This window comes from Platalea leucorodia, assembly GCF_965183815.1.
Source record: "Platalea leucorodia genome assembly, chromosome: 1".
NCBI lineage: Eukaryota > Metazoa > Chordata > Aves > Pelecaniformes > Threskiornithidae > Platalea > Platalea leucorodia.
This window is the reverse complement of record NC_138823.1, coordinates 70,953,002-70,980,294: the sequence shown is the minus strand read 5'-3', so window position 1 is coordinate 70,980,294 and position 27,293 is coordinate 70,953,002. Positions and strand designations below refer to the sequence as shown.

The 27,293-nt window shown below is 38.9% G+C and overlaps 2 protein-coding genes across 2 annotated transcripts in view; one reads left to right on the top strand and one right to left on the bottom strand.

Annotated features, from left to right (window-relative positions):
* Positions 1 to 1,907, top strand: part of LOC309598493 (sodium-dependent neutral amino acid transporter B(0)AT3-like) — a gene marked incomplete at both ends in the record, with an annotated part of 29,415 nt that extends 27,508 nt beyond the window's left edge. The window contains 2 exons of the mRNA XM_082329142.1: positions 388 to 550; positions 1,695 to 1,907. Coding sequence (XP_082185268.1) covers positions 388 to 550; positions 1,695 to 1,907 — 376 coding nt within the window. The remainder of the gene's footprint in view (positions 1 to 387; positions 551 to 1,694) is intronic.
* A 6,563-nt stretch (positions 1,908 to 8,470) lies between these two features.
* Positions 8,471 to 27,293, bottom strand: part of TERT (telomerase reverse transcriptase) — a gene marked incomplete at its 3' end in the record, with an annotated part of 35,358 nt that continues 16,535 nt past the window's right edge. Inside the window, exons 7-16 of the mRNA XM_082321487.1 lie at positions 26,842 to 26,937; positions 24,766 to 24,851; positions 21,812 to 21,925; positions 19,950 to 20,021; positions 17,889 to 18,074; positions 16,331 to 16,457; positions 15,929 to 15,990; positions 13,996 to 14,120; positions 13,505 to 13,642; positions 8,471 to 8,574 (exon numbers count right to left, since the gene is read on the bottom strand). Of these exons, the coding sequence (XP_082177613.1) occupies positions 8,471 to 8,574; positions 13,505 to 13,642; positions 13,996 to 14,120; positions 15,929 to 15,990; positions 16,331 to 16,457; positions 17,889 to 18,074; positions 19,950 to 20,021; positions 21,812 to 21,925; positions 24,766 to 24,851; positions 26,842 to 26,937 (1,110 nt within the window). The remainder of the gene's footprint in view (positions 8,575 to 13,504; positions 13,643 to 13,995; positions 14,121 to 15,928; positions 15,991 to 16,330; positions 16,458 to 17,888; positions 18,075 to 19,949; positions 20,022 to 21,811; positions 21,926 to 24,765; positions 24,852 to 26,841; positions 26,938 to 27,293) is intronic.

Here is a 27,293-nt window from a genome sequence, read left to right as displayed (position 1 = left end):
CATTTGGTGCTGGTTAATTCAGACTTCTTACTAAAAAGCTATGTTTGTTCCCTTGGCAATTTTGTCTTTTCTAAATGTTTGACTAGTTCTACAGAACTGCCGTAATATTTTCATCACTTACTTATGGTTAGAAACCTTAGACTAAGTGCTCAGGTAAAGTAAACTGACAATGTAAACTGATCATTCATCCCTGGTAGGGATCAATAAAGACCTACTTTATTGATATTATTATTTACTTAAGTCAGTAGTGAGTTATTGAAGAAGGGTATGGAATAGAAAAGATTTAGGGAGCTGTACCATGTGTTTAAAACTTATAGAAAAATATGAAAAAGTGAAACTGTTACCACTTAGATCTGACATCATCATAAACATACCTCCTCTTAAAAGGTTCAGTAAAGATGTGCAATGGATGACTGGACGAAAACTCAATCTCTACTGGCAGATCACATGGAAGTTTATTAGCCCTCTGCTCCTGCTAATTGTCTTCGTGGCCTTTGTTACTCTTCAGATACAGAAGCCACCAAGCTATGCAGCCTGGAACCCTAAATACGTATGTTCCCAGATATTTTCTAAACTTTTAATAAATGCAAGAGTTGTATACTTTTCTCCCTTACCAGATCCTTTAAAATCATTGCTATCTACAGCTTACCTACGTAATGCAGCCTGAAGTGATGCAATGCTCAGAATGAGAAGGCTCCAGTATGCACAGAGGTTACACGTACTGAAACGCTTTCCTGTTAACAGGGCCTCTTCTTGAGAAGACCCACATATGCCGTGCTCCATATTTCTTTCTGATGTGCGTAAGGTAGAGAACTGTTGAAGTGAAACGTCTCACAGAGACTCCGAACCTACAGGGGCTTCAGAGGTGGAACAAATGCATGAGCAGAGCTTTAGAGCTGCATAACAGATACTGGGGCTGAAAACATTTCTCAGTACGAACTACCAATATCACTGGGGCTCTGATGAATATATGAATGTGTAACTCTGACAGGCAGGGAGGGAGGCAGGCAGTGGTCCGAGAACAGTGTTGGTTAATTCAGCATCAAAGAGGTGTCGATGCTGAGAACATTTGATCTGGATGGCATTGGCTCATGTCAGCTGCAGTTTCTTGGATACCTCTCAAATACACCCTGCGTAGCGCTTTGAAGATCGATTCTGGCCTTAAACTGCACGAGGACTGCAGTCACCCTCACAGAAAGGCATCAGCCTTCATAGTGTAAACATACACATGGACTGGTACCTCAAGAAAAAGCTCTCTGCTCCCAACAGTATATACACCAGCAGTGTATCCTCCAAACACCATTATGTATCTATCACCCCAAAATAAAACTCATAGCCACGGACTTGCAGAAAGATCATGCTTGGTAACTGCTGAAACCAGGTAAGCTTTGAGTACTTACAAGAATAATCAGAGCTTAACCAAGGGAGGGTGAAAGTTTGAGAACTCTTCGGGCAATCCCTGCATCCGTAGAAGTATCTCACACTTCCAGCTATAAATCTTTGAAACTATAAAACATCTACAGCCATCTTTAGACCCACGAGAAGGGTATGCAGAGGACATGGCCACTGAATGCTATTGTAGAGCAAGAGTATTATCCTTACTATAACAGCATAAGAAAATGCATATGGAAATCATAGCAAAAGGTAATTGTACCTACCAATTATTTCTTTTGTTTCTTTTTTTATCTCCACAGGAAGGCTTCCCTATGAAAGAGGAGAAAGTCTATCCACCTTGGGTACTGGCAATCTGCGTGCTGCTAGCTGTCCTTCCTTGTGTGTTTGTACCGCTGGTAGCACTCTTCCATCTGATCAAACGAATGTGCGGGAGCAAGGACCCAAGCCTTGTACCACCAGAAGTGTTTTCATGTCAGGGGGCTAATAGCAACTTTTCTCATCCAAAAGGATAAATACCCATTGTATCTGTCTGCAAGCAAAAATAAGACAGCCTTTGTTAGACATGATTAGCTGTAATATGGTATCATACAACCCACCTGGTTTATGCAGTTCATATGCTTACAGCCAATCACTAGCACTCTATAAACAGAGCTGCTATGTTTCCTTTATTTTCAACCAATTTCACAACTATTATATTAATCGTGTCCCTCCTACGTCCTGTCCTGAATCCTACATATTGAGCAAGTACCAGCCCCGTTGCTTTAACCCTTTTCATGCATCACCAACTTCATGTCTTTCTCCAGCCAGACTGTAAACTTGGAAAGCCTGCCAGTTATTGCATGTGTCCTCTGTCTTCCTTCACTTCTCTTCTAAATAAACAGTCTCTTCCTAAGGATCAGCAACATAATAATTGAAACACAAGCACCTACACTTTCATTCACTGACCCCCTCCTCTGAGAGATGTAGAATGCTTGCTCTAGAAGAGCAAGGATTCCTCTTGTCCGCTACACCCTAGTTTTTGTAAATCCCTACATGCATTTAAACAGCAGTTATTTTATGATTATTTGATATTCTCGAGCATTGCAAAGAGCAAAAATAAAACATCAGCAGTTAAAAGAACGTACGTTAAGTAAATCTGAGTAAATAATTTTGCACAAATCTCTTACCTTAGCAGATTCCAGAATTTATTGTAGTGGAAAATACCGTGAAAACAAATGTCCCCATTTTTTTCCCCGTAATTTCTCATACTGAACACAGTAATTCAATAGTGTAATAAAAGTGCAGATGTATGGAAGCCTCTCAGTGTGCTGCAACCTTACATGACACGGCAATGAAGTTAACCTTTGCTTAAAAACAGGTTTTCCTGTACTTGCCTGCAGATCCTGGCCACTGTGCAGTGATGGGAGATGAAGATTCCTTTTGCCGAGATACTTGAGCAACCAGCAGCCTCTGAAAAAATATAGGGAAAATATGTGAGGATAAGGTATGACAAAGCCTTTAGGCTGAGTATTGAAGGGACTCAGGAAAGGAGCGGAAGATTAAGGAAAATGGAGGGAATTTCAGTATTTAGCCTTGCAACGGGTTACGCACTAGTAGGGCTTTATAACAGGTAACAGGGGTTTGGCCACACAGCGAAGATGAAAGAGACCACCTCAAACTCTGCAGAGGAAAGGCAGTTACCTGACTCCTTGAAAGGGGCACATGGGGAACCGCAAGGAAGGAGGGGATGATTTTTATCTTGCTGCTTAAGGAAAGAGCAGGGTAAAGAGAAAGAGAGAGGTGTTCTGGGTTTTTTTTTAGATTTTTCTTTTTCAGATTTAGTATCCCCCTCACACAGCTGCTGCTGCAACTGTCTGTCCTGCAACTAGCCTGGGCAGTAAGACTCTCCTGGAGCAGTGATAGTACTAGGAACAGTGGCATCCAGTCTGTCACACCGGATCCACCAGAGGATCAAAAGCACACCGTGCCTCTGCCTGCTGGGAGGAAACGCAGGGGTAAACTGCCTGCGCAGCAGTTGCCTCCTGGCCCGTCCACGATGTGGGATGACTAGTATCACCTGCAAAACAGTCAAGTGCCTGGGCTGCACGTGTTTTTATTTCTGAGAGCCATTGACTTGGCCAACGGTCTGCATGATGATGTCCAGCAGTTCCCCGTGGTAGCCTGCCAACAGCCCCGGCCCTTCAAGTCAATAGAGGGGCAGGTACCCCCGCATGGAAACACAGCTTCTGTTAGCAGAAACCTCACAAGTGACAAAGGCCCAAGCAAACTTCTTGATGTTCTGCAGCTGTGCACTGTGAAGGCTGTTGGCAATGACACAGAAGATTTCAATTGCCACTCTGCCTGTTGCAAATTAAATTTGAAAGGTTATGAGTAAAAAAGGCTTCCATAAAGAATGAATAATCAAAAAACCCCAATATAATTGCAATTTTGAGCATATCTTCATATAAAAGCTGTAAACACATAAATAAGAATTTTTAATTAACTAAAGGGCACACGCTATATTCATGTCTCTGACTACATATAGCTAGATGTTCCTTGAAAATCATATATGCAGAGTACATGCACCAGATTTAAGCATGTGGTCAGAGATCTGTTCTTAAAGAAAAACACATCCAACTAATACAGACGCAAGCTGAGAAAAGAATTAAACTACATATACAAGACTTTCAAGTCTATAAATCTATCTCGAGTCACCGTCATGGCACTCACAGAGTTCTTGACTTTTGAGCTGCCCCTTCCCATTCACCAGAAGGGAGGCTTCGCGCGTTGCCCAACACACAGTTCAGCCTGGGGCAGGACTCAGGGGGAAGACAATTTTCAACTCCAGTAACTACAGCTCACAGCAGGGAAACGCACTAGCTGAAGTTACTGTTTAGCCAAAGTAGGCATGCAGAAAATGTGTTGAGCAGCTCTTGCAGGAACATTTTCTGTTCTCAGTGCACTTCCAATGTGACCTCTACTACAATTCCTGTGCCAGAACTGTAGCCTTATTCCAGTAAAGTTAATGCTACAGTCTTTCCCTTCCTATTCATATGAAGCACAGCATCTTATCAGTATTTTTTTCTTTTGAATAGCATGACTGACTTTGTTACTTGAGTAAGCATGTGCATGCAGACAAGAAACTGAATCTGTGTCGATGTCTTACATACTAAGCACCTTCTACTTCTGCTCACTCTCCTCCTCATCTTTTATCAGCGTATCCCATCAGATCTTCTTTGCTACAACACTTGCTGTGAACTCATACCGTTATGACAGACAAAGACTTTTCTAGAATTGTCTAGGCTGTGAGGACAGCTGAGATTCTTCGGGGGTAAATGTGTAAAGGACACAGACAGAGGCATGGCGATGTTCAGCCTTAAGCAGGATCCACAGCCCTAAGACAAGGAGCCCAAGTACCTATTACAGGAAAAAGCCTCAGAAGGAGCACTGCAACAGCACTATAAATAAGGAAGCATCCAAATTATCATAAAACAATAAACAGAGAAAAGCTGCAGAGAAAAAAGTATATTCCGTCTGGAACACAGGCAGTTCCCTACATTGCAAAATTTTTTACCTACGTCAAATTGAGATTCACAGTCCATAATCCCCTCCCAAAAGGAAGAGAAGGGGAGAAGGATGTGTTTGACGGATGCATACAGATGCTACAATTTCCTCTAGAGGGGCTTCTGTCCAATTCTTCCCTTCCAGCCCTGCAGAGACACTAAAACCCAATTTTCAGCCCTATCACTCTTCCTCCCCATGTAAGGCCTCCAGCGCTGACTTGCACAGTGATTTGCAACACTTGCAACACAGGTTGCCCAGTGCAGTTACACTGAGTGGCTTAGCTCTCAGACTCTCTACTTACCTTCTCCTAAATACTGAGACAATCTTAACCTTCCCCCCAACCCTCAAATCTTTTGCAATTTTCCCAGCTTTCCAATGATTATCAAAAATCCACATTACAGGTTCAGAATGCTCCCAAGCTAATTCTTTTAACATTCCCAGATTCAAGTTACTCAATCCACCCAAACGTTTCCTGTCAGCAGTTACTGTTTAACATACTACCTTACTACCAACTGAGTAGAAAGTATTTTACCACCATAATACATAGCACTATTTCTTTTAGAACAGTTCCTTACAGAAGTAGCTTTATGGAATATTTCTACTTTCCCAACAGTATAAACACCTCGTCTTGGAGCATTAAATCTATGGCATTGCTATGGTTAATCTATTGCTTACACATATGCTCACAGCATTTTTTTCCAATTGTTTTCCATTTTTTCCAAGCCACAGCAGCAAGTAACTACAGGTTTCCAGTACAGACTGCCGGCTCTTCTTTACATTTCCAAATTCTCCATTTGCTAAAACACATACTAGTTTCAGCCTTATTTTCACTTGCCTTCTTGAATGGAAGACATTTTTACATGAAATAGTCTTCTCTTGTGATTTCTGCGTTGTGTTTGCATCTGTTTACAAAACAGCCTTCAGAAACAGCAGTTACTGTTTAATACTGACGACTCAGCAAGTAGTTATGGGGAAAGGCAGACATCGGCTCAGAGAACTGCAAGCGTTACATTTCATGCATTTTTACAAAATTACACCTTCAACTGAGACCACATTGGCAGTTTTTATTATCATAGTATCCACTGTGATACAGAGCGGAAAGGGGCTAATCCAACCATCAATGAAGTTTACATTCCCTGCATTCTCCATGTTAAAGCATCCTGTGGAAGCCACATAAAGAAGCAATGATGCTGGAAACAGGACCCGTTGTTCTGAGCCTTAAGGTGGAAACAGCTCCATCCTTTTCTGTAAGGGAGCTTGCTGATAGACATTAAAAACTGCTGTCTTTAACATTAAAACATACAAAATCAAACAAGGTATGTCTCAGCACTCATGGAAAAGTCTAACTTCAAAGGCTTAGAAGCAAATCTATCCATAACTACCATGTTCTTGGATGACAGCAGAGAGGTTTTCTTCTAGCCCTCCCAAGCCCACCTATCTGCAATGCTTTCTGAAACACTGACCAACTCACCACAGTTCTTGCTCCAGTTTTCTACCCCCATTATCCAGGACACTCTTGATCACCCTGGAAGTTTGCCTTGGGACAGCTGTTCACTGCAGAAAGGCTCCCTGCTCTTCCCAGGGGCCTGTCCTCCCTGTATGGATTTGTGCTGTAGGATCCTGGCTCATGAGGTATCCTTCCAGGCTGCCCAACCCCTATTCCAGACCGTTCTTTCAAAACAGGCATACTCGCTGGCTCTCAGGAAATGATTGGGCTCCTCTGCCTCATCCTTCTTCTGAAGGTTCATGCAGAACACTAGGACCAAGTAAGCATACATTCATCCCTACTGCTGCCCACCAGCACAGCCTTCTTCAACATGACACACAAAATGCGCAGGGCCTGTGCAGTAAGTAAGTGGTAAGGAGTCAAAATTTGTATCGCCCACAACTACAACAGAAGGAGAGGGGAAGAGAAACGGGTAGGAAGGAATGCACAGCTGAAGGAAGTCTGGGTAAGGAGTGAATGGCCCCAGGTAGCAACAGCTCCAGCCCAAGAGCAGGAAGTTCTCCAAGTGCTCAAGTCTCGTCCCTGCCAAGGCCCTCGCTGGAGCATCTTGCTGCCTCTTCCTGCCACATGATCCAGTAAAATAAAGCTTCCTGCACTGCCACACCTCTCTTACCTGACAGCGTCCATGACAGTGTTTCCCCACACCAGTATCACTGCAGAACATAGAAGGGGATGGGGGTTTTTAAATGTTTGAGTTGCTGGCTGAGGAGCAACTGAGCTGTTCTTCATCTGTTCTTTACTCTAGTAGGAGCAATTGTTCCATGGCTTTTTTTTTAATTTTATTTGTAACTGTGCCAGTTCATAGCAAAAAAAAAAAAAAAAAACAAAACCAAAACCAACCCTGTATCAACGACACTCTGTACATTTGACAGTTTGAACTGAGCTGTGGTGTTAATGGACAGACTGCAATACTGCAAATCGGCTTCTAGGAGCTGTGTTACTGATCCCTATGTGGTGGTGGTCTGTCATCTTTTGAAAACATCTACTGAGTAACATTGCCTACATTGTGTTTCACTCCAGCAAGATGTCCTCCATCTACTTTGATAAAACCTCCCAGCAGCTGCTATTTAGCCTATAACAGAGACAGAAAAATCCTAATAAAATAGCTCTACATTAGACCAATGCAAATTCAACACACAAGCCTGGAAGAGAAAAAAAAAACAAACAAAACCAAACACATATGGGCAGGTTTATCAGAGCAGCCACTGAGCAAAATTCAGCCCTGCACTACATGCAAGCACCAGGGCTAGACAGTACCCTCAGTAATATTATAGAGCCAAAGCGAAGCCGAAATAAAGAACAGAAAATGCAGACTGAAGAGTAACCTACTCAGTATATTATTTAATCAGGAATTTTTGTTTTCTAGGTATAAATGCACCACCATCATTCTATATCACCAAATGTTCAAAATATATAAAACATACATTAAATATACCCAGCTCTGGCATTGAAATGTTCAGATATATTAGTTGTGTTCTCCAAAGCATAAAATCTCTAACTTGTACACTTCGACAGGTAGTGCCATGAAATGCATTTGCCCTGCACAAGTTACTGTCTTTCAGGACATAACCCAGCTGGCTGGGATGTTGAAGATTACTATAAAATAAAGGTATTAGAGACAAGCATGAATTATTGCAATTAACCAGACAATTTATTACAAAAAAGTCTGCAATGCAGAGAAGCAAAGAACATGCTGAAGAAACAACATGCTGAAACAAGAAAGTAGATCTGTTTGCACAGAACATAGTTTAATGATGTCTCATCAAGAAGATGGGAATTACTGAAGGAAACCAAGTCAATTACTTCAAACAGCCTGTGAACTTACAGGCAAACACAAACAAGAAGGTATTAACAAAATTGTCTGCTCTTTTTAAGTCCTTGTGTGGTATCTGAGAAACAAACATGGAAATCTTCTCAGTGAAGTTGGTTTTGGTCCACTCTACCAAAATAAATTGATGAGAAGTCATCTAAAGACACAGCATTTATTTTTAAACCTGGAAAAATTATGAAATAAACCTCAGTCAGTTAGTCCAGGATAGCTTTGAAATCTTGACAAAGAGATGGTTCTGTCACTGTCTTCAGTAGTGCCATAGTATCCTTTGGGATCTTCCTGAATAGCTGCATCTTACCTGCCAAAATATCAGAAACAATTCATTACTACTGCAAGTAACTAACAATTCTGTTTTAGGGAAAATACTAATAAAGTAATAAAATCAATACTAACTGAATCCAATTAAAAATATGGAACACCTAGAATATGGGGATAAAAGAGCTATAATAAAATATCCTAGTATTCTTCCGCACTTAAATCAGGCTAATAAATAAAAAGATTAAAAATTGTTTGTTACAATATTAACAAACTAAGACAACCAAGGAGCAAATTCCTCCTACTACATCCTTGTAACACTTCTCTGTTTGCATTTAAGAAGTTTAATTTTTTTTAAAAGTATAAGACTATTCAATAACTATATCCACCAAAAAAGGCCTTCTGTCAAAGCATAGTTACTTTGAGAGACCCTATTTTGAATAATATTAAGGACAAGGGAGAGGTCCTTATCTGGTTGCTAATGTTTACCTACAGCAGGAAGGTATTCCCAAACTGTTTCTTTTCCCCTCTGCTTTCAGATATGACATTAAAGTAGCCTATGCTTGGAACTGACATATACAAAAAGATTTAAAAAAAAAAAAAATCACGTGGAAAATGCACCTTTTGCTGTAACACCGGCAACAGCAATTCTCCCTGCTGTGTTTCCTTGTAAGAGAAGAGAGGCTAACTGGAAAGCCACACTTAAGGTGGAAAATTCTGGAGACTAAACGAGGCTCTTAAATCACGAATGAAATTTTTATAAGAGGACATAACAGTTTTGAAACACAGAAGGTCATTGAGTCTATCGTCAACAGAATTATAAACAATAAAAAGGACTTTTTAAAGATTACGAAGAACATGTAAAATCCTAGCAACAGTTTAAGTCCATTACCTAAACAGAGCTGTCAATGGTGCAGAAAGGCAGAAGTGCTCAATAAACATTTGCTCTGTATTTGGAAAGGAGACAGATGATGTATTTATATCTCATCATGATAAGGAAAGACTCTTGCTCCTTTCCCCACTGGTAATCATAGGAGGGATGTTAAACAGTAACTATGTTTTAAATACTTAACTCTGAACAATGACGACAACTCGTACTGACAAGCCCGATGTTGATATTTAACAGGTTTTGGAATAGTGGGAAGAGCCTCCTCCCCAAAACCTACGAGCTTGATATCGATTCCCACAGAGAGTAATGGAAAGGCATGTGCAGGGACACAAGAAAAAAAATTAAGTTTATATCAATTCCTGTCAACAACATGGTCTTACAGGGGTAGCAGGTTTTATATAGCTGACACAAACTCCAAAATTACAACAAAAAGTGTAGTTGTTAAGTCAACGCAGGCCCTATTACCAGCCTTGGTTATCTGCGCTACAGATTGCTGTGCCATATAGGGATACTGAGCTAACTTTACAGGAACACACCTGAGAACCAGTGACTTCCCTGTCACAGCTACTCTGACATCCACACATGCTACCTGATTTCCAGAAGTAATACAGTGTTTAAAATTAGCTCCAGTATCTCTACATAATGCTCAGCTCTGTGGTAACCTCTACAGCATGATGTTCTGATTACAGTAACATTACCCAGGAAAAAGTCTGATGCAGGCCAAACAAAACTAACTTATAAGACTGAATAGAAAACTATCTATGAATGTCTCTTTAAATGGATTTTAGTGGGTTCCTGCAGGATCGGGAGACATAGTATCTTACCAGATTTGGAAGAAAATACAAATATAAACACCATGTACAATCAAGTGACTGAAAAATAGCCTTTATCTATGATCGGAGATCTTGGAGACATGGAGATAATGATGCATGTTCACACCAAGGGTATGCATATGACTTATCACTACAGATCACAAGATGCCTTTGTACAGCTTTACAGTACCAGCACACTGATGCCTCACCTTCCCTCCTGCTCAGCCCCTAGGTGGTACATCTGGTGCCTTCTCAGTTCCTTTTCAAAACCAGTTTGAAATGATTTTTAAAACCTCAACCAACTCTTAAAGGAAGGAGAAAGGCAGGTGGGAAGCAAATATACATGCAGTCAAAGCACCTCTCAAAATTACAGTCGCTGGTAAGTATTCAAGTTGCATGACAAGCCGACCCCAAACAGCTACCCTCCTGCCAAACTACCTAGTAGATGTTTTGGGGCTTTTCATAAAAACAGCAACTACCGAAGTGCTCCACCAAGTATTGTGTCAACCCTTGCAGCACAGGTGGAACAGGGCTAGTGAAAGTACAGGTAAGATTTCACGGGGGCTATAAGCAAATGGAGATCTCTCAGAGATGGCATTTGAGTTACTTGGGCCCCAGTGATCTGCTGACCCATTACAGCAAAAGCTTCCATCTTAAAAGTTTCACAGTAAAAACAAGTCACAGCCTGCTAACTGTTTAGGCAGCCATTAAGCAAAAATCTCTGAACCCTTGATCTTTCAGCAGAAGTCTCAGGTATTTCCAAAAGAAACCCGGCCTTGTAATAAAAAGACAGAGTTGTCTTGACATTATGTATGTGAAGAACAGATTCTGCCTCAGAGGAGGTGAGATTTATGAAAGAATAGCCAGACATTACTCTTTTCAAGAGAGCATCACCACTAATTGTCTACTTGCCTTTGGACTCTTCCTGCTCCACCCCCACAATACGCAGCAAGTACAACATTAATAGTTCTCCCCCGGAATTTAGGAAGCAAGGTTATTCCACTTCTGCAAGGGCAATTCTCACTGCCAGAGAAGCCAACTGATAGATGGTCAGCTTTCCCTTCTTGGGTTAGAAACTGCACCTACAGGCTTAGGCCTGGACCACACGCAAGTTTCGGGTCGGTACTGTGGTTAGGCGAGGGGCTGTACGGGTGCAGCAGAAGGAACCTAATGACAATCGTTATTCAAAGTAGGAAAATCCCACCTTTACTTCCCAGCCCATCTTCCCTGGTATCTGTGGCAATGTGATTCTGTGGACAGCAGAGACCACTGTTATGGCAGATGGACACACCCACAGAAGATGAGATTCTGCTGAACAATAAAGCCGCCTGGGGCTGCACCTCCACCCTGAATGTACCATCAGATTCAACAGCAAAGCATGCACAGAGAAGGATGGGGGAGCTTTGGCTTGGATCGTGGTCTGCCAGTCAAAGATCCCAAGACCAAAGCCTTCAGCATTAGAAATGAAAACTCAGATGTGCTCTATCTGGATGTTAGAGAAGCGACACAGCTCCCGGAGAAGCTATTATCCTACTGGATGTGGCTGCTGCATTCTCTGCTCAGTTCTTCAGTTTCTGTCCTCTCCCAGTGAAGCAAGCAGCCATCCCTTCCCTTCCTGGAGGCTGGCCTGCTTCCCCTGGTACTTCTCGAAGGGCTGAACAGAACTGGCTTCTCAGCAGCAGTGATCAGACATGGTGCTTCTGGTTTTGGTGTCAGTGAGTAACCCTGAACCTTCGGCTGGGGCTGCACGGCTAGAAGGCGCGTCCCCTGGGTGGTGGATAGGGGATCCCTCTCTGGAGGGTGCACCGGATAAAATTGAAGAAGGTGCCGCGAACCAACGCAGCCTAAGGGAAGGCCACCCTGATAGAAAAACCACTGGCCCTCCAAGTCATGGGGGTTGGGCAGGAGGCCAACTACCTCCTCCTGGAAAAAAAAATAAAAAATAAAAAGTTGCAGAAACGACGAGCATCAGAGATGGCGGAGATGGAGAAAATCAGTAACGAAGTGAGGAAGAGGAGATGGAGCTGGATCGGTCGTGTCCTGAGGGGTAAACCGACGGAAGACTGCGCTGTGGCCCTTGACTCCAGAGCACGCAGTCGCAGACCGATCGAAGTGGAAGAACGATGTTCGCGCCTTGCGTGCCTCCTGGCACTGAGAGAATTCAGAGATTCAGATCAGAGAGTAACCCTGAGAGAAGGAGCTTCTCTGGGAGAGGCTGCTGGAGTTATGGTCCATACAGAAAGTCCATAGCTGTCAGAAACGTGCCTGGTGCAATCCCAACCATCGGTTTGTTTCCTGCAAATGTTTAAGTGTCTTCTTTGATACATTCACACTGCACCACCAAAAAAATCAGACTGCTTGCACTCAGGCGTTGCTGCAAGCCTTTGATATCAGAAGGAAATGCTTACTTCCAAAAGCAGAACTGCTCTCTTTTTGGGGCACAGGGCCTCAGCACAGGTATCAGGGAATGCTTGTGACACATTTCAAATCAAATAGGGGTTATTCTGGAACCAGACTGAAGAATTTCTCGGTATTGTATAATAAAACCGCCCAAGTCATGACTCATTCAGAGTGCGAATTACAGAGTCAGGGTTGAGAGTCTGGCCTTCACTGCAACTAAATTCAACACTACTGGCCACTTCAGAAAAACCTATTGCTGTTCACTTTTAATATCTTTGAACTGAAAATTCTATTATTTCTGCAGCTGGCCTGGGGACAGACCACACAACTGGTCAAAAAGAGAGATCCCCAGAGGCCAGGTACACAGACAGCTTCTTTCACTGAGTAGAAGAAAAGCCAGAGATTTGCCAACTGCTCAACTCCACTACAATACAGCAGATGCAGCGCGGCAAGTGCTTCTGTTTCAAAGTGACGCCAGTGACACTTTTTTTGGTAAGAGTTTACATTGCAGGAGAACTTACTTAGTTGCCAGTTCATCCACATTTTTAAAAAAAGAAAACTGAGCATTCATATTTCATTTAGTTAAACCTGCTGAGAATGCTTATGTGATTCACCCAATCTTACTAAGCTTTCTGAACTGTTCAAACTTATTGAGTGCCAATTATCAGTAACCGTCCCTTAAATGCAGTGCTGAAAATCATACCATTTTAATTTGCCTACTTATACTTAGTAAATTTGATTAAAATCAGAAAGCTCGTTAATGTACATTTTAGAGCAACACTTTATGAGATGAAAAGTTAAAACATCCATTAGATTCCAAGTTTTATTACAATTAACCATATTTCAAACTGTAAAAATAATCAAATACTTACAGATTTTTAGGGGCTTAAGCAGGCATTTGTAAACAACTTTGTGGTTTGACAGTTTGACAGTGAAGGCATGGTAGCAGAGCCATTCTGCTGCCTCAAAAGGGAACACGCCAGATGCACCTTTGTTACCTAAAGCAATCCCTAAAGACAGCACAGGAAAATAACGTCACTGAAAATGACGAGCATTAAGAAGCGTGTCTGACCTCTCCTCTCTTTCTATAAAATTACTCCAAGATTTTTTACTAAAAATCTATGTAGTCAATGAAGTCTCCTATGTCAGCAGAGGAGTAAAAACTAAAACCTGAAACATTTTAGTATCTTCAGGAAATTGAGTTTAAGGAAAAAAAAAAGGCACTGATTCCTATCATGCACTGCATATTTTTCATTCTTGATCTTTATCTCAAAATGATATGATCTGACTGCATATTCAAGATGGTTTATTTGTCTAAAAAAAACTCCAAACATGCTACTTCATTGTCATTAACATACTATACCTGCATTTTTTGCTTTCAGGATAGCATAGCAGCATGATGCAGTCTCAGAGATGATCCTTAGGAAGAAATAAGGATTGTTTCTAACTTGCTGGTTGAATGGAAGTTGGAGAACACAGGCGTGGAACCTGTTCACAAAACCAGCCTATTTAATCACAAGTCATTTGCAATTTCAAATGAAACTATGATTACATACCTGAGGCACTATAGAACATTTAAAAGCATCCGACAGTCTTTAGCTATATCAACACTGTTAGCATACAACACCTCTCCTATATATATAAATCCCTGGAGTATCAGACATATGATGTTTGTTTGTAAATTCTGTGCTGAAAGATCTTGAAGCCATCTGCCTTGGCAATACGACTCTCTTCTGAAGACAACGGCTGTCTTACGTGCAGGGAAAGTTAAACTACACATCCTCACCAATTCCATATCACAGACCATGCAGCCAGGGAATACCCACATGAGAGAGCGCAAGAGGAAGAAAAACCAAAACAAAACACAACCCTACAACAAATTCTATTGTTCAGGAAAACAGACCTCCAAATGACGTAGCGTTCCACAGATCAGGATTCCCACTCTCTTGTCTATTTGGAAGCCAATTCTATGGAAATTACTTGTATTGTATGCTCCCTTACACCCCTTTTTGGACATATTTTAAAACTGCTGGCTTTTTTATTTTTCTTTTTTTTTTTTTTCCTTTTTTTTCCTTTTTTCCCCCCCCCCCCCTTTTTTTTTTTCTTTTTTTTTTTTTTCCTTCAGACTCTGGCATTATAATCCTGCTTATGCTGAATATAGTCAGCAACTACAATGCTGATTTTTAATTACTCAACAATGTATATAATTGTTTATTAAATTGACCTGGCATAATCACTTCAAGAAATTCTGAAATTTTAAAATATTTAAAGGATAAACATAATTACCACACCGCATCACAGAGTGCTGACTGAAATAAACTGACATGCTGTTAGTAGGGTGGACAGGTTTTTTTAAAGATACTTTAACATAAAGACCTTTGTTAGAGTGTTACCATAAAAGCAAACAGAAGTAACCAAGTAATCATGTCCAACACCAGAGAAAAAACGTAAGTCGCTCACAACACAAAGTTTAAGAGTTTGACACATCAGTGCTGTATTAGACAAGTGCCGTTACACTTCTTGGACACAAGAATGATACAGGGTGAATGTGGACCAAGATGAATTTAAAAACAGAACTAAAATGCAAGAACTAACAAGCCTAGCAAAAGACCAACACCTGATTTCTATAAAAAGGAAAGCATCTCTTATACCTTTTTTGCATTAAAACAATAAACAAACAGTTACTTGGTGCTGCCAATCATTCAAAGTTTTCAGTGCACAGAGATTAGTATTTTCTCTGAACTTGCTTATCAGTTTTGATTTCTTTCCCTCTATCCTTATTTAAAACATTCACTTCCTCTGCTGGTCAAGAACAGCTCACAAAAACCAACAAGATATTACCAGCTAAGGAGCAATTAAGTCATTATCATCAGCTAAGAAACTGCAATTAACTTGGTAGAATGAAACCCCGCTTAAGGCAAAGTTATACAGGTCAAAGTTCTGTGTAATTTTAATAGATACAAAGTTCTAAATATAAACTGGTTAGTGAGTGATAAGGCTTCTCGTCATCCTCCTGCAGCAAAACAGACTGCTTTTCTTGAGGTCAGCTGTCAATATTCAGAGAAAATGAAAATCCATTTAGTGAAGTGTCACTTAAACACACATATCGATATAACCCTATATCCTGAATCTAACAATATTACACAAGAAAGTGTTGAAACAAGAATAACGTGACTTACTACTGACATTTACCATTGCAAGTTTTTATGGCACACTTTTTCCTAATCCGTAGCTCCTCCATGTGTCGAGAAAGAGTAATGAAATATTCAGATTTACTGCAGAACACAGTGACCTACCTGTAAGCCTGAAGTAGAAATATCTTGTAGATGTTAATGAAAACTGTTCTAAGGCTGTTGATCTAGAACAAAACAGAAACAGAGCTATAGGAATATGTTAGTGTCATGACAGGATTTGGTCAATTTCAACAGCATAAGATGATTTAGAGATCTAGAGAAAAAAAAAGAAAAAAAAAAACATTTGATGCTAAACTTCAAAGATTTCTATTATGTACCTAAGTAACAATATTGTGAAGGTTCAGTTCTGGAAGGTGCTGAGACCCCACATTTTAGTTGATGTCGACATTTCTAATTTACGTGTATGATCTCGTAAAATCAACTCTTATGTTAGAACTCAAAGCAGTTTTAATGCTCTTTATCACTAATCTCAATATTTCCAAACATCCATTACCATATTCCCACCTGTAAATCAAGAAATAAACAATGGCATTTCAGTTTGAGGACTGTAATCAATTTGCATTTCATGTTTTTCCCAGCTGTTCTACTTGAATTGAAGGACAGACTTGATCTGATAGAAGTACAGGTATAACTAGGGAAAAAAAAAAAAAGAAAAAAGTAGTTAAACAAATTCCATGGCCTAACAGACTAAATTTCTGTAAAGTAAGCCTCATTTAACTTCTCATGTTACAGAGATTGCCTGCTAATCAATGAGCCAGTAGCTGAAAGATGCCTAGAACTAAATTCAATTTAGAAACAGACTGGACATTGTGGCATTAAGGATATTAGCTAAGGAATGACTTCAGTACCTCAGGGCTAAAAAAAAAAACCAAACCAATAAGCTTAAACACAAACTGGATGTATTTCTAAAACACATCGTCTAGCCAGATCACTATTAATGACTCCAGTCACAACCAGGTTATACTCTGTGATCCAGGCAACTGAGGAGCTTAGGCTGGAAGCCATCTCAGTTCACCCTGCCATTCCAGTTACTTAAGTCAAGTTTATCAAAAGCAAGGCGACCCTTGTAGCAAACACCCTCAGGATTCAGATTAGTGTCTCACAGACCAGTAGCACCAATGCCTTCATCAATAGAAACCGTTTCTTTTAGAAACACAGCCAATGAATAAATCTCTTTGGCTGTTGATTTTAGTCCTCTGCTGTTACAGAAAATCATGTCATATAAATTCATTTCCTAAACTGACCATGCTTTTCTGTTTTGGAAGACTACTGAAGAACTTCACCGCACTGGTGATGGAAAACCTCCTCCTAATTTCCCACTCAAATGTATGCATGGGCTGTTTATACTAAATATGGTCAAAATCACAGCAATATTATCCTTCAGTTTAAACAGTTCTTTCTTGTTAATCTTTAACAAATGTCTAATGCCATCTCTAGAAGTCCATGTAAAGGGTCTACAGAGCTTTTCAGTAGAGTACATTGTCCTGTCCTGAGTACTATGCTGCTTCAGACTGCTTTGTGTATATAGCCAAGGCTGCTAGTTTAAAGAGAGGTTACTTCTCCCCTACACTACCATCTAAAGTGTACCAGAAGGAACACCTCTTATGTTGAAAGGATTACTAGTTCTTCTAGTCTATACAAAATTAATCCCAATCTGTAGTTCATGTAATACTTACTGCTTCTTCTAGGAAGGTACAAAAAAAAAAATTCAGAATAATAAATGTAGTTACATGATATCAGGTACAATACAGTGCATAATGGTGAAAGAAGCTGAATGGAGGTGATTGAATAAACTTTCTCAGAACCATGTAGCCACCATACAGTATATGACTTCTGTGCCACATTCGATGGTGTTAACGGTATGTACAGTCCACCAGGATGGAATGAAGAAAATAGCAGGCTGCACAGCAGAATAAAATGTTCAAATTATGGTATAAGAAAGAGAATTGTAAAATCTATTTTGCAGTTAATTCAACGACACCATTCACAAGACACCCTTGTGCTTCTCACGCTGTGTACAATATACTGTAAAGCTGACACTGGAGTATACAACTCTATTTACCTGGAGTAATCGCAGTAAACCTCAAGTGTCTGTATATCTAATAATAAACCACACCACGGGATCAAACGACAATCTGGCAGCTGTTTAAATTTGGAACATCCTGGGATATCATCAACAGGAAAATTCACGACTGTCTTATTGGGGTTTATTAAAAAGCCATACTCAGGAATACCTGTTGCTAGAGTCCTAAAACAGATATAAACAGTTAGCCTAACGCTCCCCGCAAAAGCAAACAAAAAACCCCACCACGCTGCAAGACACGTATGATCTTGCATAAAAGGACAGAAACCAAAGAATAATGGGAACCATGGCCAACTGTAGGTTAAGGAACATAGCTAGAAATAAACAAAACTAAGATATTCAAGGTAAATAAATACATAAAATAAATAAATCAGCTTAAGGATATGAGGATAATGGAGAAAAACTTTTACAAATTAATGCAAATTAAGAACTTAAGCCATGAAACATTTAAGGCAAGCTGCATAAACCACACTCACAGAAACGATTGAGATCAAAATCACTGGAAAAAGACAGATGAAGTTATGGGTTTTGAAAGGTAATGAAAACAAGGAGAATCCACGTAACAGGAACCTCATTTATCTGATGAAAAGCTTTGAACTTTCTCCACAAAGTTTTCCCTAAGGATATTTTCATTGCCAGAATGCCTGCTGATTACCTACTACACATTGGAACAGCAGTGTCATCTCATGGACAAGCAACAGTTTGTCTTACTTGGTGACATATTCATGTGCAGGCTTCATTCTTTTAAAGAGTGAGAGGAAGAAGTAGGCTCTTCTTGTTGGGGAGTAACAGTCATAATGCTGTCTCCTCAAAATTAATTTCTTGAGTCCCCCAGTTCTAATACTACATTAGAAAAAACTGTTACGACTCCATTTGTGGCAGAGATTTCATAGGATCTGTAAGCAGTTCTGGAAAACTTGCACAGAAGAGGCTATTTGTCTACAGAAAATCAACACAGCTGGTGTAGAAGTTGATATAGAACAAAGATGCTGATAACTTCAAAGGGCAAGTAGGACAATATCTGCAATGCTACTGCAAGTGACATTATGCTGAGAAGATGTTATAGAGATTAATAGCTTGAGGCATCCCCAGCCTCGTAGTTTGACTTATCATTTCCAGAACTGTAAATCCACACATCCCTAGAAACTTCTTTCTGTTCTGATAAGGAAACGAGGACAAATAAAGTCTTCAAAGTACACTATCCACTATTTAGTACAATTTATACTTCAAACTGTACTTAATTGATTTCCCCATCACCTTTCAGCCTCACAACAGAGCTGCATCTTTTGGACTATTGAAAAGCACGATGCAACTGACTGCACTGTAGACACTAAGCTTTTCTTCAAGACCTCTCCTTTGGATCCTTAAAACTAGCTTTGGCATCAGCAGAGCTCTTCTTGGATACTGACTGTACATTCATATCCACGGTAACCAGGAACCTCTTTTGGGGCCCAGTTTTTAAAAAAAGGTAATTCTGAAGCACTCTAAAGAATTACTGTTTCAAAACTTCTGTGTGAGCTGCATGCTGCCATGCTATCAGTATCTTCAAATACTCACCCCAGAATATTAATCACCAGAAAATTCTTAGCAATATTGGATCAGAGAAAAGCTGCATTCTTTCCCCAGGAATAGAAGGTAGGAGCACGCCTGCCCGATAAAAACATTTTAAGAATGTAACGAAGACATCGTAAAACTTTGAAGGAAAATGGTCTTAAAAGACAACTGTCAGCTTCTTTGGTTAGTCTGCCCTACTAATTGCTGCTAGAAGCTCCATCAAGGTCAGTAGCCAGGTCCTTAATTTAAATTCAGCAGGAATCCCCCACCATCTGAGCTGCAACAGATTGTTAGTTGGCCATCAAGAATGTAGCTATTAGGATTCTTCCCAGGCTCAGGCTACCAGCAAGGACTCCAAAACAGCCCTTGATTATTAACCCATAAAACAAATATACTTATATGTACAAGCATGTATAAAAATGAAAAAGAATGACCTAAAAGGTGTTAATGCTTATTACTTTGAAGACTATGTCTTTAATAGCATACCTTAGAAAAGTTCTTGCCTGCATTAAATGTGGCGTAACCAGCAAAAAGTCGTCAATGAGACGTATTAGGACTCTGTAATCAAGAAGAAACTGATGTTAGATTTTTTTTATATGTAATCCCTTCAAATTTTTGTCATACTCTTCAGAGCAACAACGTGGCCATTTTAATTCACAAGAAGGTAGAGGCCAATATGATCTCCAAATCGAGTCTCATGAAGAAATTCTCAGTTCTGCTTCTTTCCTAAAAATAAATGAAAAAAAAATATAAAAATAAGAAAGCAAAGGAGCTGGCTACATGAAACATGACAGGAATTTATAGCACACAAGCTACTCCATAGTAGCTTCTTGGATGCAGGGTTTTACACTTTTCCAAGGCAGAATTTGCAGTATCTTAATCCACAAGACAGGGAAAGGAGATGTAATACCAGGTACACAAGCAGACACCAGATTCCTGATCTGCTCTAACTCTGTATCTTTGTTTACCATGTAATAACTTGTTTGTGAAGCTATAACTTAAATGTAAAACAGACTACCATCTACCACCATAAGGGCTGGAATTTTCTTTTTCAACAGAATTCAGGCCTCAAGCACGCGTATATTTTTCTGATAAATCCTGCCTAGTAGATTATAGAGAGGAAGCTCTGGAGATGATCTTGTCCAGTCTCCTCTTCAAAGCAGGAGTATTGCCACCACTATGATCAGATGAGCTGCACCTTTGCATAGCTGAGTCAATAGCCATGTTATTTTTTTGACTTAAAGGCCAAATGAAACTATCAAAATCATTTAACAGACACTTAAGTAACATTCTAAAGTCTGCTCTATAGAAAAACAGCTGCTACATTAAAGAGTGCATTCTTCTCAATCAGTTTCATGACTTCAGTATATATAAACAACACCCTTTGAAAGCAAAAGATAGCTGTTTAGACTCATACCATCACAGCATTCTAAAGTCTATGAGAAGAACTCTACTACTTCTGTAGTGAAATGTTTAAAATTCTGAGACTTTCCATTACCCAGTGAGCCTCCGAAGAAGAGACACCAGACAGGTGCACTTATCTGGAGTACTCCTACACACTTCTTAGTTTCTTTTTTCTTTCTTAGGACAGAATTCACAGCAATGGAGGGAGATGTGTGAACACAGACAAGCTTCAGGGTCCAGCTCATGCCTAAATCTGGGATTCAGCTGGGGATCAGTTCATATAGAGGCAAAAGGGATCCCAAAGTTTTTACAGCTAATAAAGAGGTAGAGCTTTTATCAGGCCAGCTTTCTGTTAAGCTCCTAAGAAGCAAGCACAAGCAGGGCACAAAGACTTAGAAGATGTACCAAGAGCCACACAGGGCTTCAAACAAGAACCAACATGCCTTGTAAAAAATCTGCAATAAAGCTGCGACCTTGATAAAACGTTAAGATTTACAGGTGGTGAATTGGAAAGCCCTCAGGCAGAAGACCAGAGTATCAGAAAGCCTATAATGAACATCCCGTCTTGTTTGAGGCCAAAAGACCACAGATGCTGTGGGAATGAGCATGGGAGAACCATAAACTTCCTAGATGTACAAGAAGAGCTTGTCAGACTCTTTACAGCATCCCTAAATACTGTGCTCTTTATAAGAACGAGTCTCCTACCCATAGATCTGGGAAAGCTTCTTTTCAGCACTTTTTTTTCCCAATCTTATGACAAACAGGGAAATTCCCCCACAAAACAATCACAGTGACACTGTAGCTGCAGAGATGTTTGCATGCACCACATTCCTAATGGAGAATTGGAAATCCTTGAAATTAAAAATTAAACTTCAGAGAAAATGTTTCACACATATACTAAATATTATGCATTACTATAACAGCACAGAACAAAACATCCCTACCCATCCTGCTGTACTCCACAGAGCAATTTGTTTTCCATGTCTCCATAGCATAAGCTGCAAAGTAAGGTTGACAAAATGGAGCCCTGTGGAATTCCACAGCACTGTAAGTAGTACCTAGTAAAGAATAAAAGAAAAAAAAAATTAAAAAATCAAAACATGCAACAAGAAGATTGCAATAGCCATTAAACATTTACTTATTTTTTTCAAGCATAACATATATGTTTCAGTAAGAAATATGCTACATGCTTGCTAGTTAGCCTTACTTAAATTTGTTTGTTCTTTTCTCTAAGAATCTACATATGGCTCCAGAAGTTTTAAGTTAAACAGTGGAAAAAAACCACTAATACATATATTCCTTTCTTATTAACAAACTCCAGTAGATAACTGTAATTAAATGAAAGAAATTTTATAACTGATCTCAAACCACAATGCCTCCTTCCTCCTTGCAGTTGCAGAGCCACCCTTCATTTAAGCTTTGTAATTCTTTATGTTATATCTTCAAAACAAGTGTTCTTGTACAAGAAACCAAGTGCAGTGGACGAATCTTTCAAACTATAATTTATTTATTTTTAATTATTATCCAAACAGCTCCTAGCAAGTGCCCACTAAAAATCCACAGGCTGAAACTCATACTGTACATCTACATCAGGAATTAAAATCAGGTGGATTTTGAGATGGAACACTTCCAACTTTTCTCAGAAACAGCAGACATCCACATTAAATTCAAATATAAATATTCACCACTATAAAATCTTGCTAAGTTTTCTGAAAAAAAGCTCTTTCAGCAGCACAAGTCAGAGTAAAAATGTTTCACTATGAAATAATTTAAATAAATAATTGAAATTGAGGTGTTTTTTCTTTGTTTATACTTGCACAGCATGATCTAGCCAAGGAAAATATTTTATTGGCATATTGTTTTTGTTTTGTTTTCCCCCCAAATAAATATTACTTTAATTTTAGGGAAATTTCTGATGGCTTAGCCCAATAGAACATGTGATCTGGTTTTATACATCCCAGCTATACTGTAAATCACATTTATTTCCTCATTTAACTGCTCAGGCATGAAGCTATCTTACTTCTAATTAGGAAAAACCACTACATCCTGCGAAATGCTAACCCTTATTATTTGTAATTACACTCAACCTCCCCCCTCCACTCCCCGCTTGAAAAGTCCGCTGGAGTTGCCAGATGTCATTTTGAAAAAGAGTAAATCTTGATTTGTTTCTCATGGCTTCAAAGAATTCATACAGACAGAGCCACAGTTCATTAACACTTCCCCTATGTTGTTACTTGTATAAAGCCAGTATCACCACACATAGTAACAGTAATGCATCACATCAAGATACGCTACTGAAGACAGAGCTCCCCATTACCTTGTGGATTTTTCTATGCTGACAGCAACAGAATGAGTATGCCTCACAAAACCCAAGGGAATTACTTTCACAACACTCCTTTGAAGTGGTGAGATATTACATTACAATGTCCGATTTACCATTATTACATGAATGGCTTAGTGGAACTGAAGAGAATGAAATTATGCAACTGGACACTGGAGCCATATACTACATTCTAGCAGTGATCTTACCTATGTTTTGAGTCATCTGCAAATTTTTCTAGCAGTAATTTTACATTTTTCCAGACTTCTGATAAATGTATCAAGTGTTATTAAAAGATTCCTTCTAGGTCCCCAGCTCAACAATCACCATTTTTCTCAAAACATCAAGTGAATGTTGACTAACTGTGATGGCTTTTTGAGAACCATCAGTTAAGGAGTGTTCATTTACTAAACTTATTTGCAGTTTGGTTTTTTTGGTTTTTTTTTTGTTTTTGTTGTTGTTGTTTGTTTTGTTTTGTTTTTTTGTTTTTTTTTGGGGGGGGGTTGTTTGTTTTTTGTTTGTTTGTGGTTTGTTTTTTTTTTTTTTTTTTTAAACAAATGAGAATGAACTAATTAAAAACAGCAAATCCATTCCAGGACAAAAGTATTTAAATTCAGTCAGAGCTTAGCTGAAACAATAAGTGTGAAGTTGGCTTTGTCAGTGTATGCTTTCTTTAAAACTATTAAACTTTTATTAAACGTACTGATGTCAGTTAGTCCTTATTAACAGCATGCCACGTCAGCATTCTCATGATCCTGCCAAAGGGAGCGTAAGCATCAATGCTAGAAAAACCTATAAATGCTCTTCTATTTGCCTCCTTGAAAGCTTTTCTCCCCCTTCCTCAATCCTGTGAGATTAAGTATTCTAAAATAAAGGTATTTTTTCAAGAGCAAGAAGCTATTCATTCTAATACACCTCACTCTGAATTTACAAATAAAGATCACGTAAGTACTTGCTTTCTAGACATGGTACACATTTGCCACCTAGAGGCAAAATGTAAATACCAGATCAGTATCTCCAGCAACACAAGGAGAAATCTGCATTACTACCCTCTATAACATCTGATTCCTAATTTTGGAGTTGCCAATAATTTTACTTTCTATTGTTATTGCCTTTTATTTTTATTGTAACTTGCCAAATAGCAAGGCCATGCAGAAAAGGTTTAATCTTGCACTACAGGGAAATGACTAACAGGGCTTTTGCATGATTGCTTGGGTGTTACCTTGCTTTTGTTCACCACTATGGATCCCAACATTTTAAAGGATTTTTCTTTTGAACTACATCTGCAGTTTTAAATGAAGAAGGTTACATATTGATAGAATAATGCATTCTGTGTATAGTTAACATCATCCAGGTGGGAAAGAGAAATATTATTCAAATATAAATTTGATTCCAAACTCCTCATGCTTTTACGGAGCTTAAACTGGCAAACAGATTTCAAATTAACATGAAATAAAAATCTTTAAAGACTGCTATCAAAAATCCCAAGCCAATTAAAAGTATCCCGCTTAACAGAAGAAAACAATCAACCAAAAAAACCAAACAGACTATACAAAGAAAAACTAACTTCTTTTTTACCTGCTCCCAATCTCCAGGATGTTGTTATGTATCATTTGAAGAAAAAAAGTAAACAGGCTGGAACTTGTCTCATTAAAAGTTAAGCTCTAGAAATGGAATAAAACAAAACAAGATTTGTACTTTAGAAATGTACTGAAACTAAAAATACAGTATAAATTTAAAAGATACACAGAAACCTTTATGAAAAGTTAGACTATAGTGGTTCAAACCCCTAAGGTAAGAAAAAACCACCTAAAACCAAGATCTGAATATACACACTAAGAAGCTGCCCATATCCAACAAGTAGGAGAAAAGCAGTTTTGATTAGTGTTATGTGGGAAAACAGTCAAATGTAATATCTAAAACACTTTAAGTGCTGGTGTATTATATTGGATTATTACAATGTGAGACCTCACTCTTTTGGCCAGTTTCTATCCTGCAGGACAATTTCTGTAACTGTCATGTTCTTTACGATTCCCCAAGTACAGATATGCTCACTTGCCAGTTCTGCTGCAACACACATTCTTTGCCACATATTGCAAACAATTCCATGTGTGACTGTCTACCCAATATTTATGAAGCTTTTGGTGTTAAAAATTGTGTAATAAAAAAATTCATTTAGAGCGGTTTAAATCCTTTAACAATGACTTCATGAGAACTAAAGCAGAATTACTTCCTATCCCCATAGATTAGACAAATGCACCCAGCTTTTGACAGAGCCATGTGAGATCATGGTTATTTTTACTGAAAAGCTAACATGATGCGCCTGTGGTACAGACACTCAGGTTGACATGATACTTTTCTTAGAATACTTTTTTTTTTAAAGTAATGGCACACAGAGAAATTGTTTTCAAATGTAAAATATTCTGAAATAGAATGCTGCTGTTCATGTAATATCTAGCATAGTTATCTAAATCAGATGTCCACTGGAAAAAAGAACAAAACAAAACCTACACACACATCATCACAGATCCAGCCAGTTTTCAAATTTCATCCATGTATTCGTTAGGCTCTTTGCACTTTGTAGGATCCTGGAATTGTGCACCACCCACACTGTATATTCTACTCCTATGTTCATAGATAGCCAAGATCATTTTACTTTTATGTTAGAAAAACAGATTACCCTATGTCAAAATTTTCCACTGGCAAGTTTAGGAAAAAAAAAAAGATTAAAGAGGAAGTAGCCTGTGAGAAAATAGACCTCTCTGGTCATCTGATGCTCAGGAATCTTGCAGGTTGTTATCATGGCATGCCATGATGCCAAGCAATAAAATATATTAAGAAACTGACTGAGCATATCAACTACTTCTATGTCTTTCTGTCACGCTCCTTGCACAGAAGGAAGTCCTGAGAACAAACATTTGGAGTTAGTACAGTTCTCAGCTGCACAAGAATAAAAACAACAGAAACATGCTTGCTTCTTGTAACAAAGCGCCAGTTGGAGTAAATTTAAAATACGTATCATTTTTAACTGTACTTTAATTCACTGAAAGTGAGAAATCTCTTAAAACAAAAAATACAAGAGTTAATTTGTTTTGTGCTGCATTGTAACTCTTCTAAAGAAGAGTTCATTCTTATCAACCTTGACAAGTAACCACTAAAATAAGCTTTTTTTTTTTTTTAAGTCATTTTTCTATTCTGTGCAGTTTGCTATTCAAGATGCCAAATCTATTTCCTTAGCTACTTAGCTTAGAATACATTTTGCTCATTCTTACTTCTGTACATTTTGGAGATAGCAAGTGTTGAAGATAGTCAACTTCTCACCTGAGAACTGTTGCAACAAACAATGGAATTAGGAAAGGAAAAAGAAAACACTGGTTAAAATTAAAGTTTGAGACAATAATGAGAAAATCTGGGAAAAGTCTAGAAGGACATTTTGTCAGATTTCTTGCCTGGTGCACTCCTTCCACTGAACACTGAGAGCCTGTTACAAACATCAAAGCAGAGATAACAGAAGTCTTTCTATGGAAGATGCTGGTTAACTAGAAGAGAGGTGGTGTCACCACATAATATGTACCTTCAATTAAAAAAAACAATCTTCCTCCAATTCTTCTGTAGCTTTCTTTTTCAGTTGAAAAGAAGCCTCCTAATATTTACCTGTTCAACTATTATTGCATTTTGCAATGAGGCATTCTCCTGAAGCTGGGACACAAACTGCTTCATGTCTGGCATAAAATCCTTGAAAGTAGAAACCTGTATATTGAGTGTAAAGAAATAAATGACAAAAGCAGTAGAAAATTCAGTACCAGACTCTTTTATTTAGTGAAGGTCAAAGGGCCAGCCTTATTGCATTATTTTAATCCAACAATTCTGCTATTGTTAAAATGAAATATCTCCCTCACATATCTCTATTTCCACAACACATTTATCTTCCTTCTTACTAATGTTGAGTACAAAGTGTGAAAAGTAAAGAGTAAAAAGCAGCTTTGCTACCTCTGGAAAATATCCAACACTATTAAAAAAGGGTTTATGAAGTAACTGCCTAATTCAAATTATGACCAAAAAAAAACAAAACACAAATCTATAAACAAGAATATTCCTTGGACCAA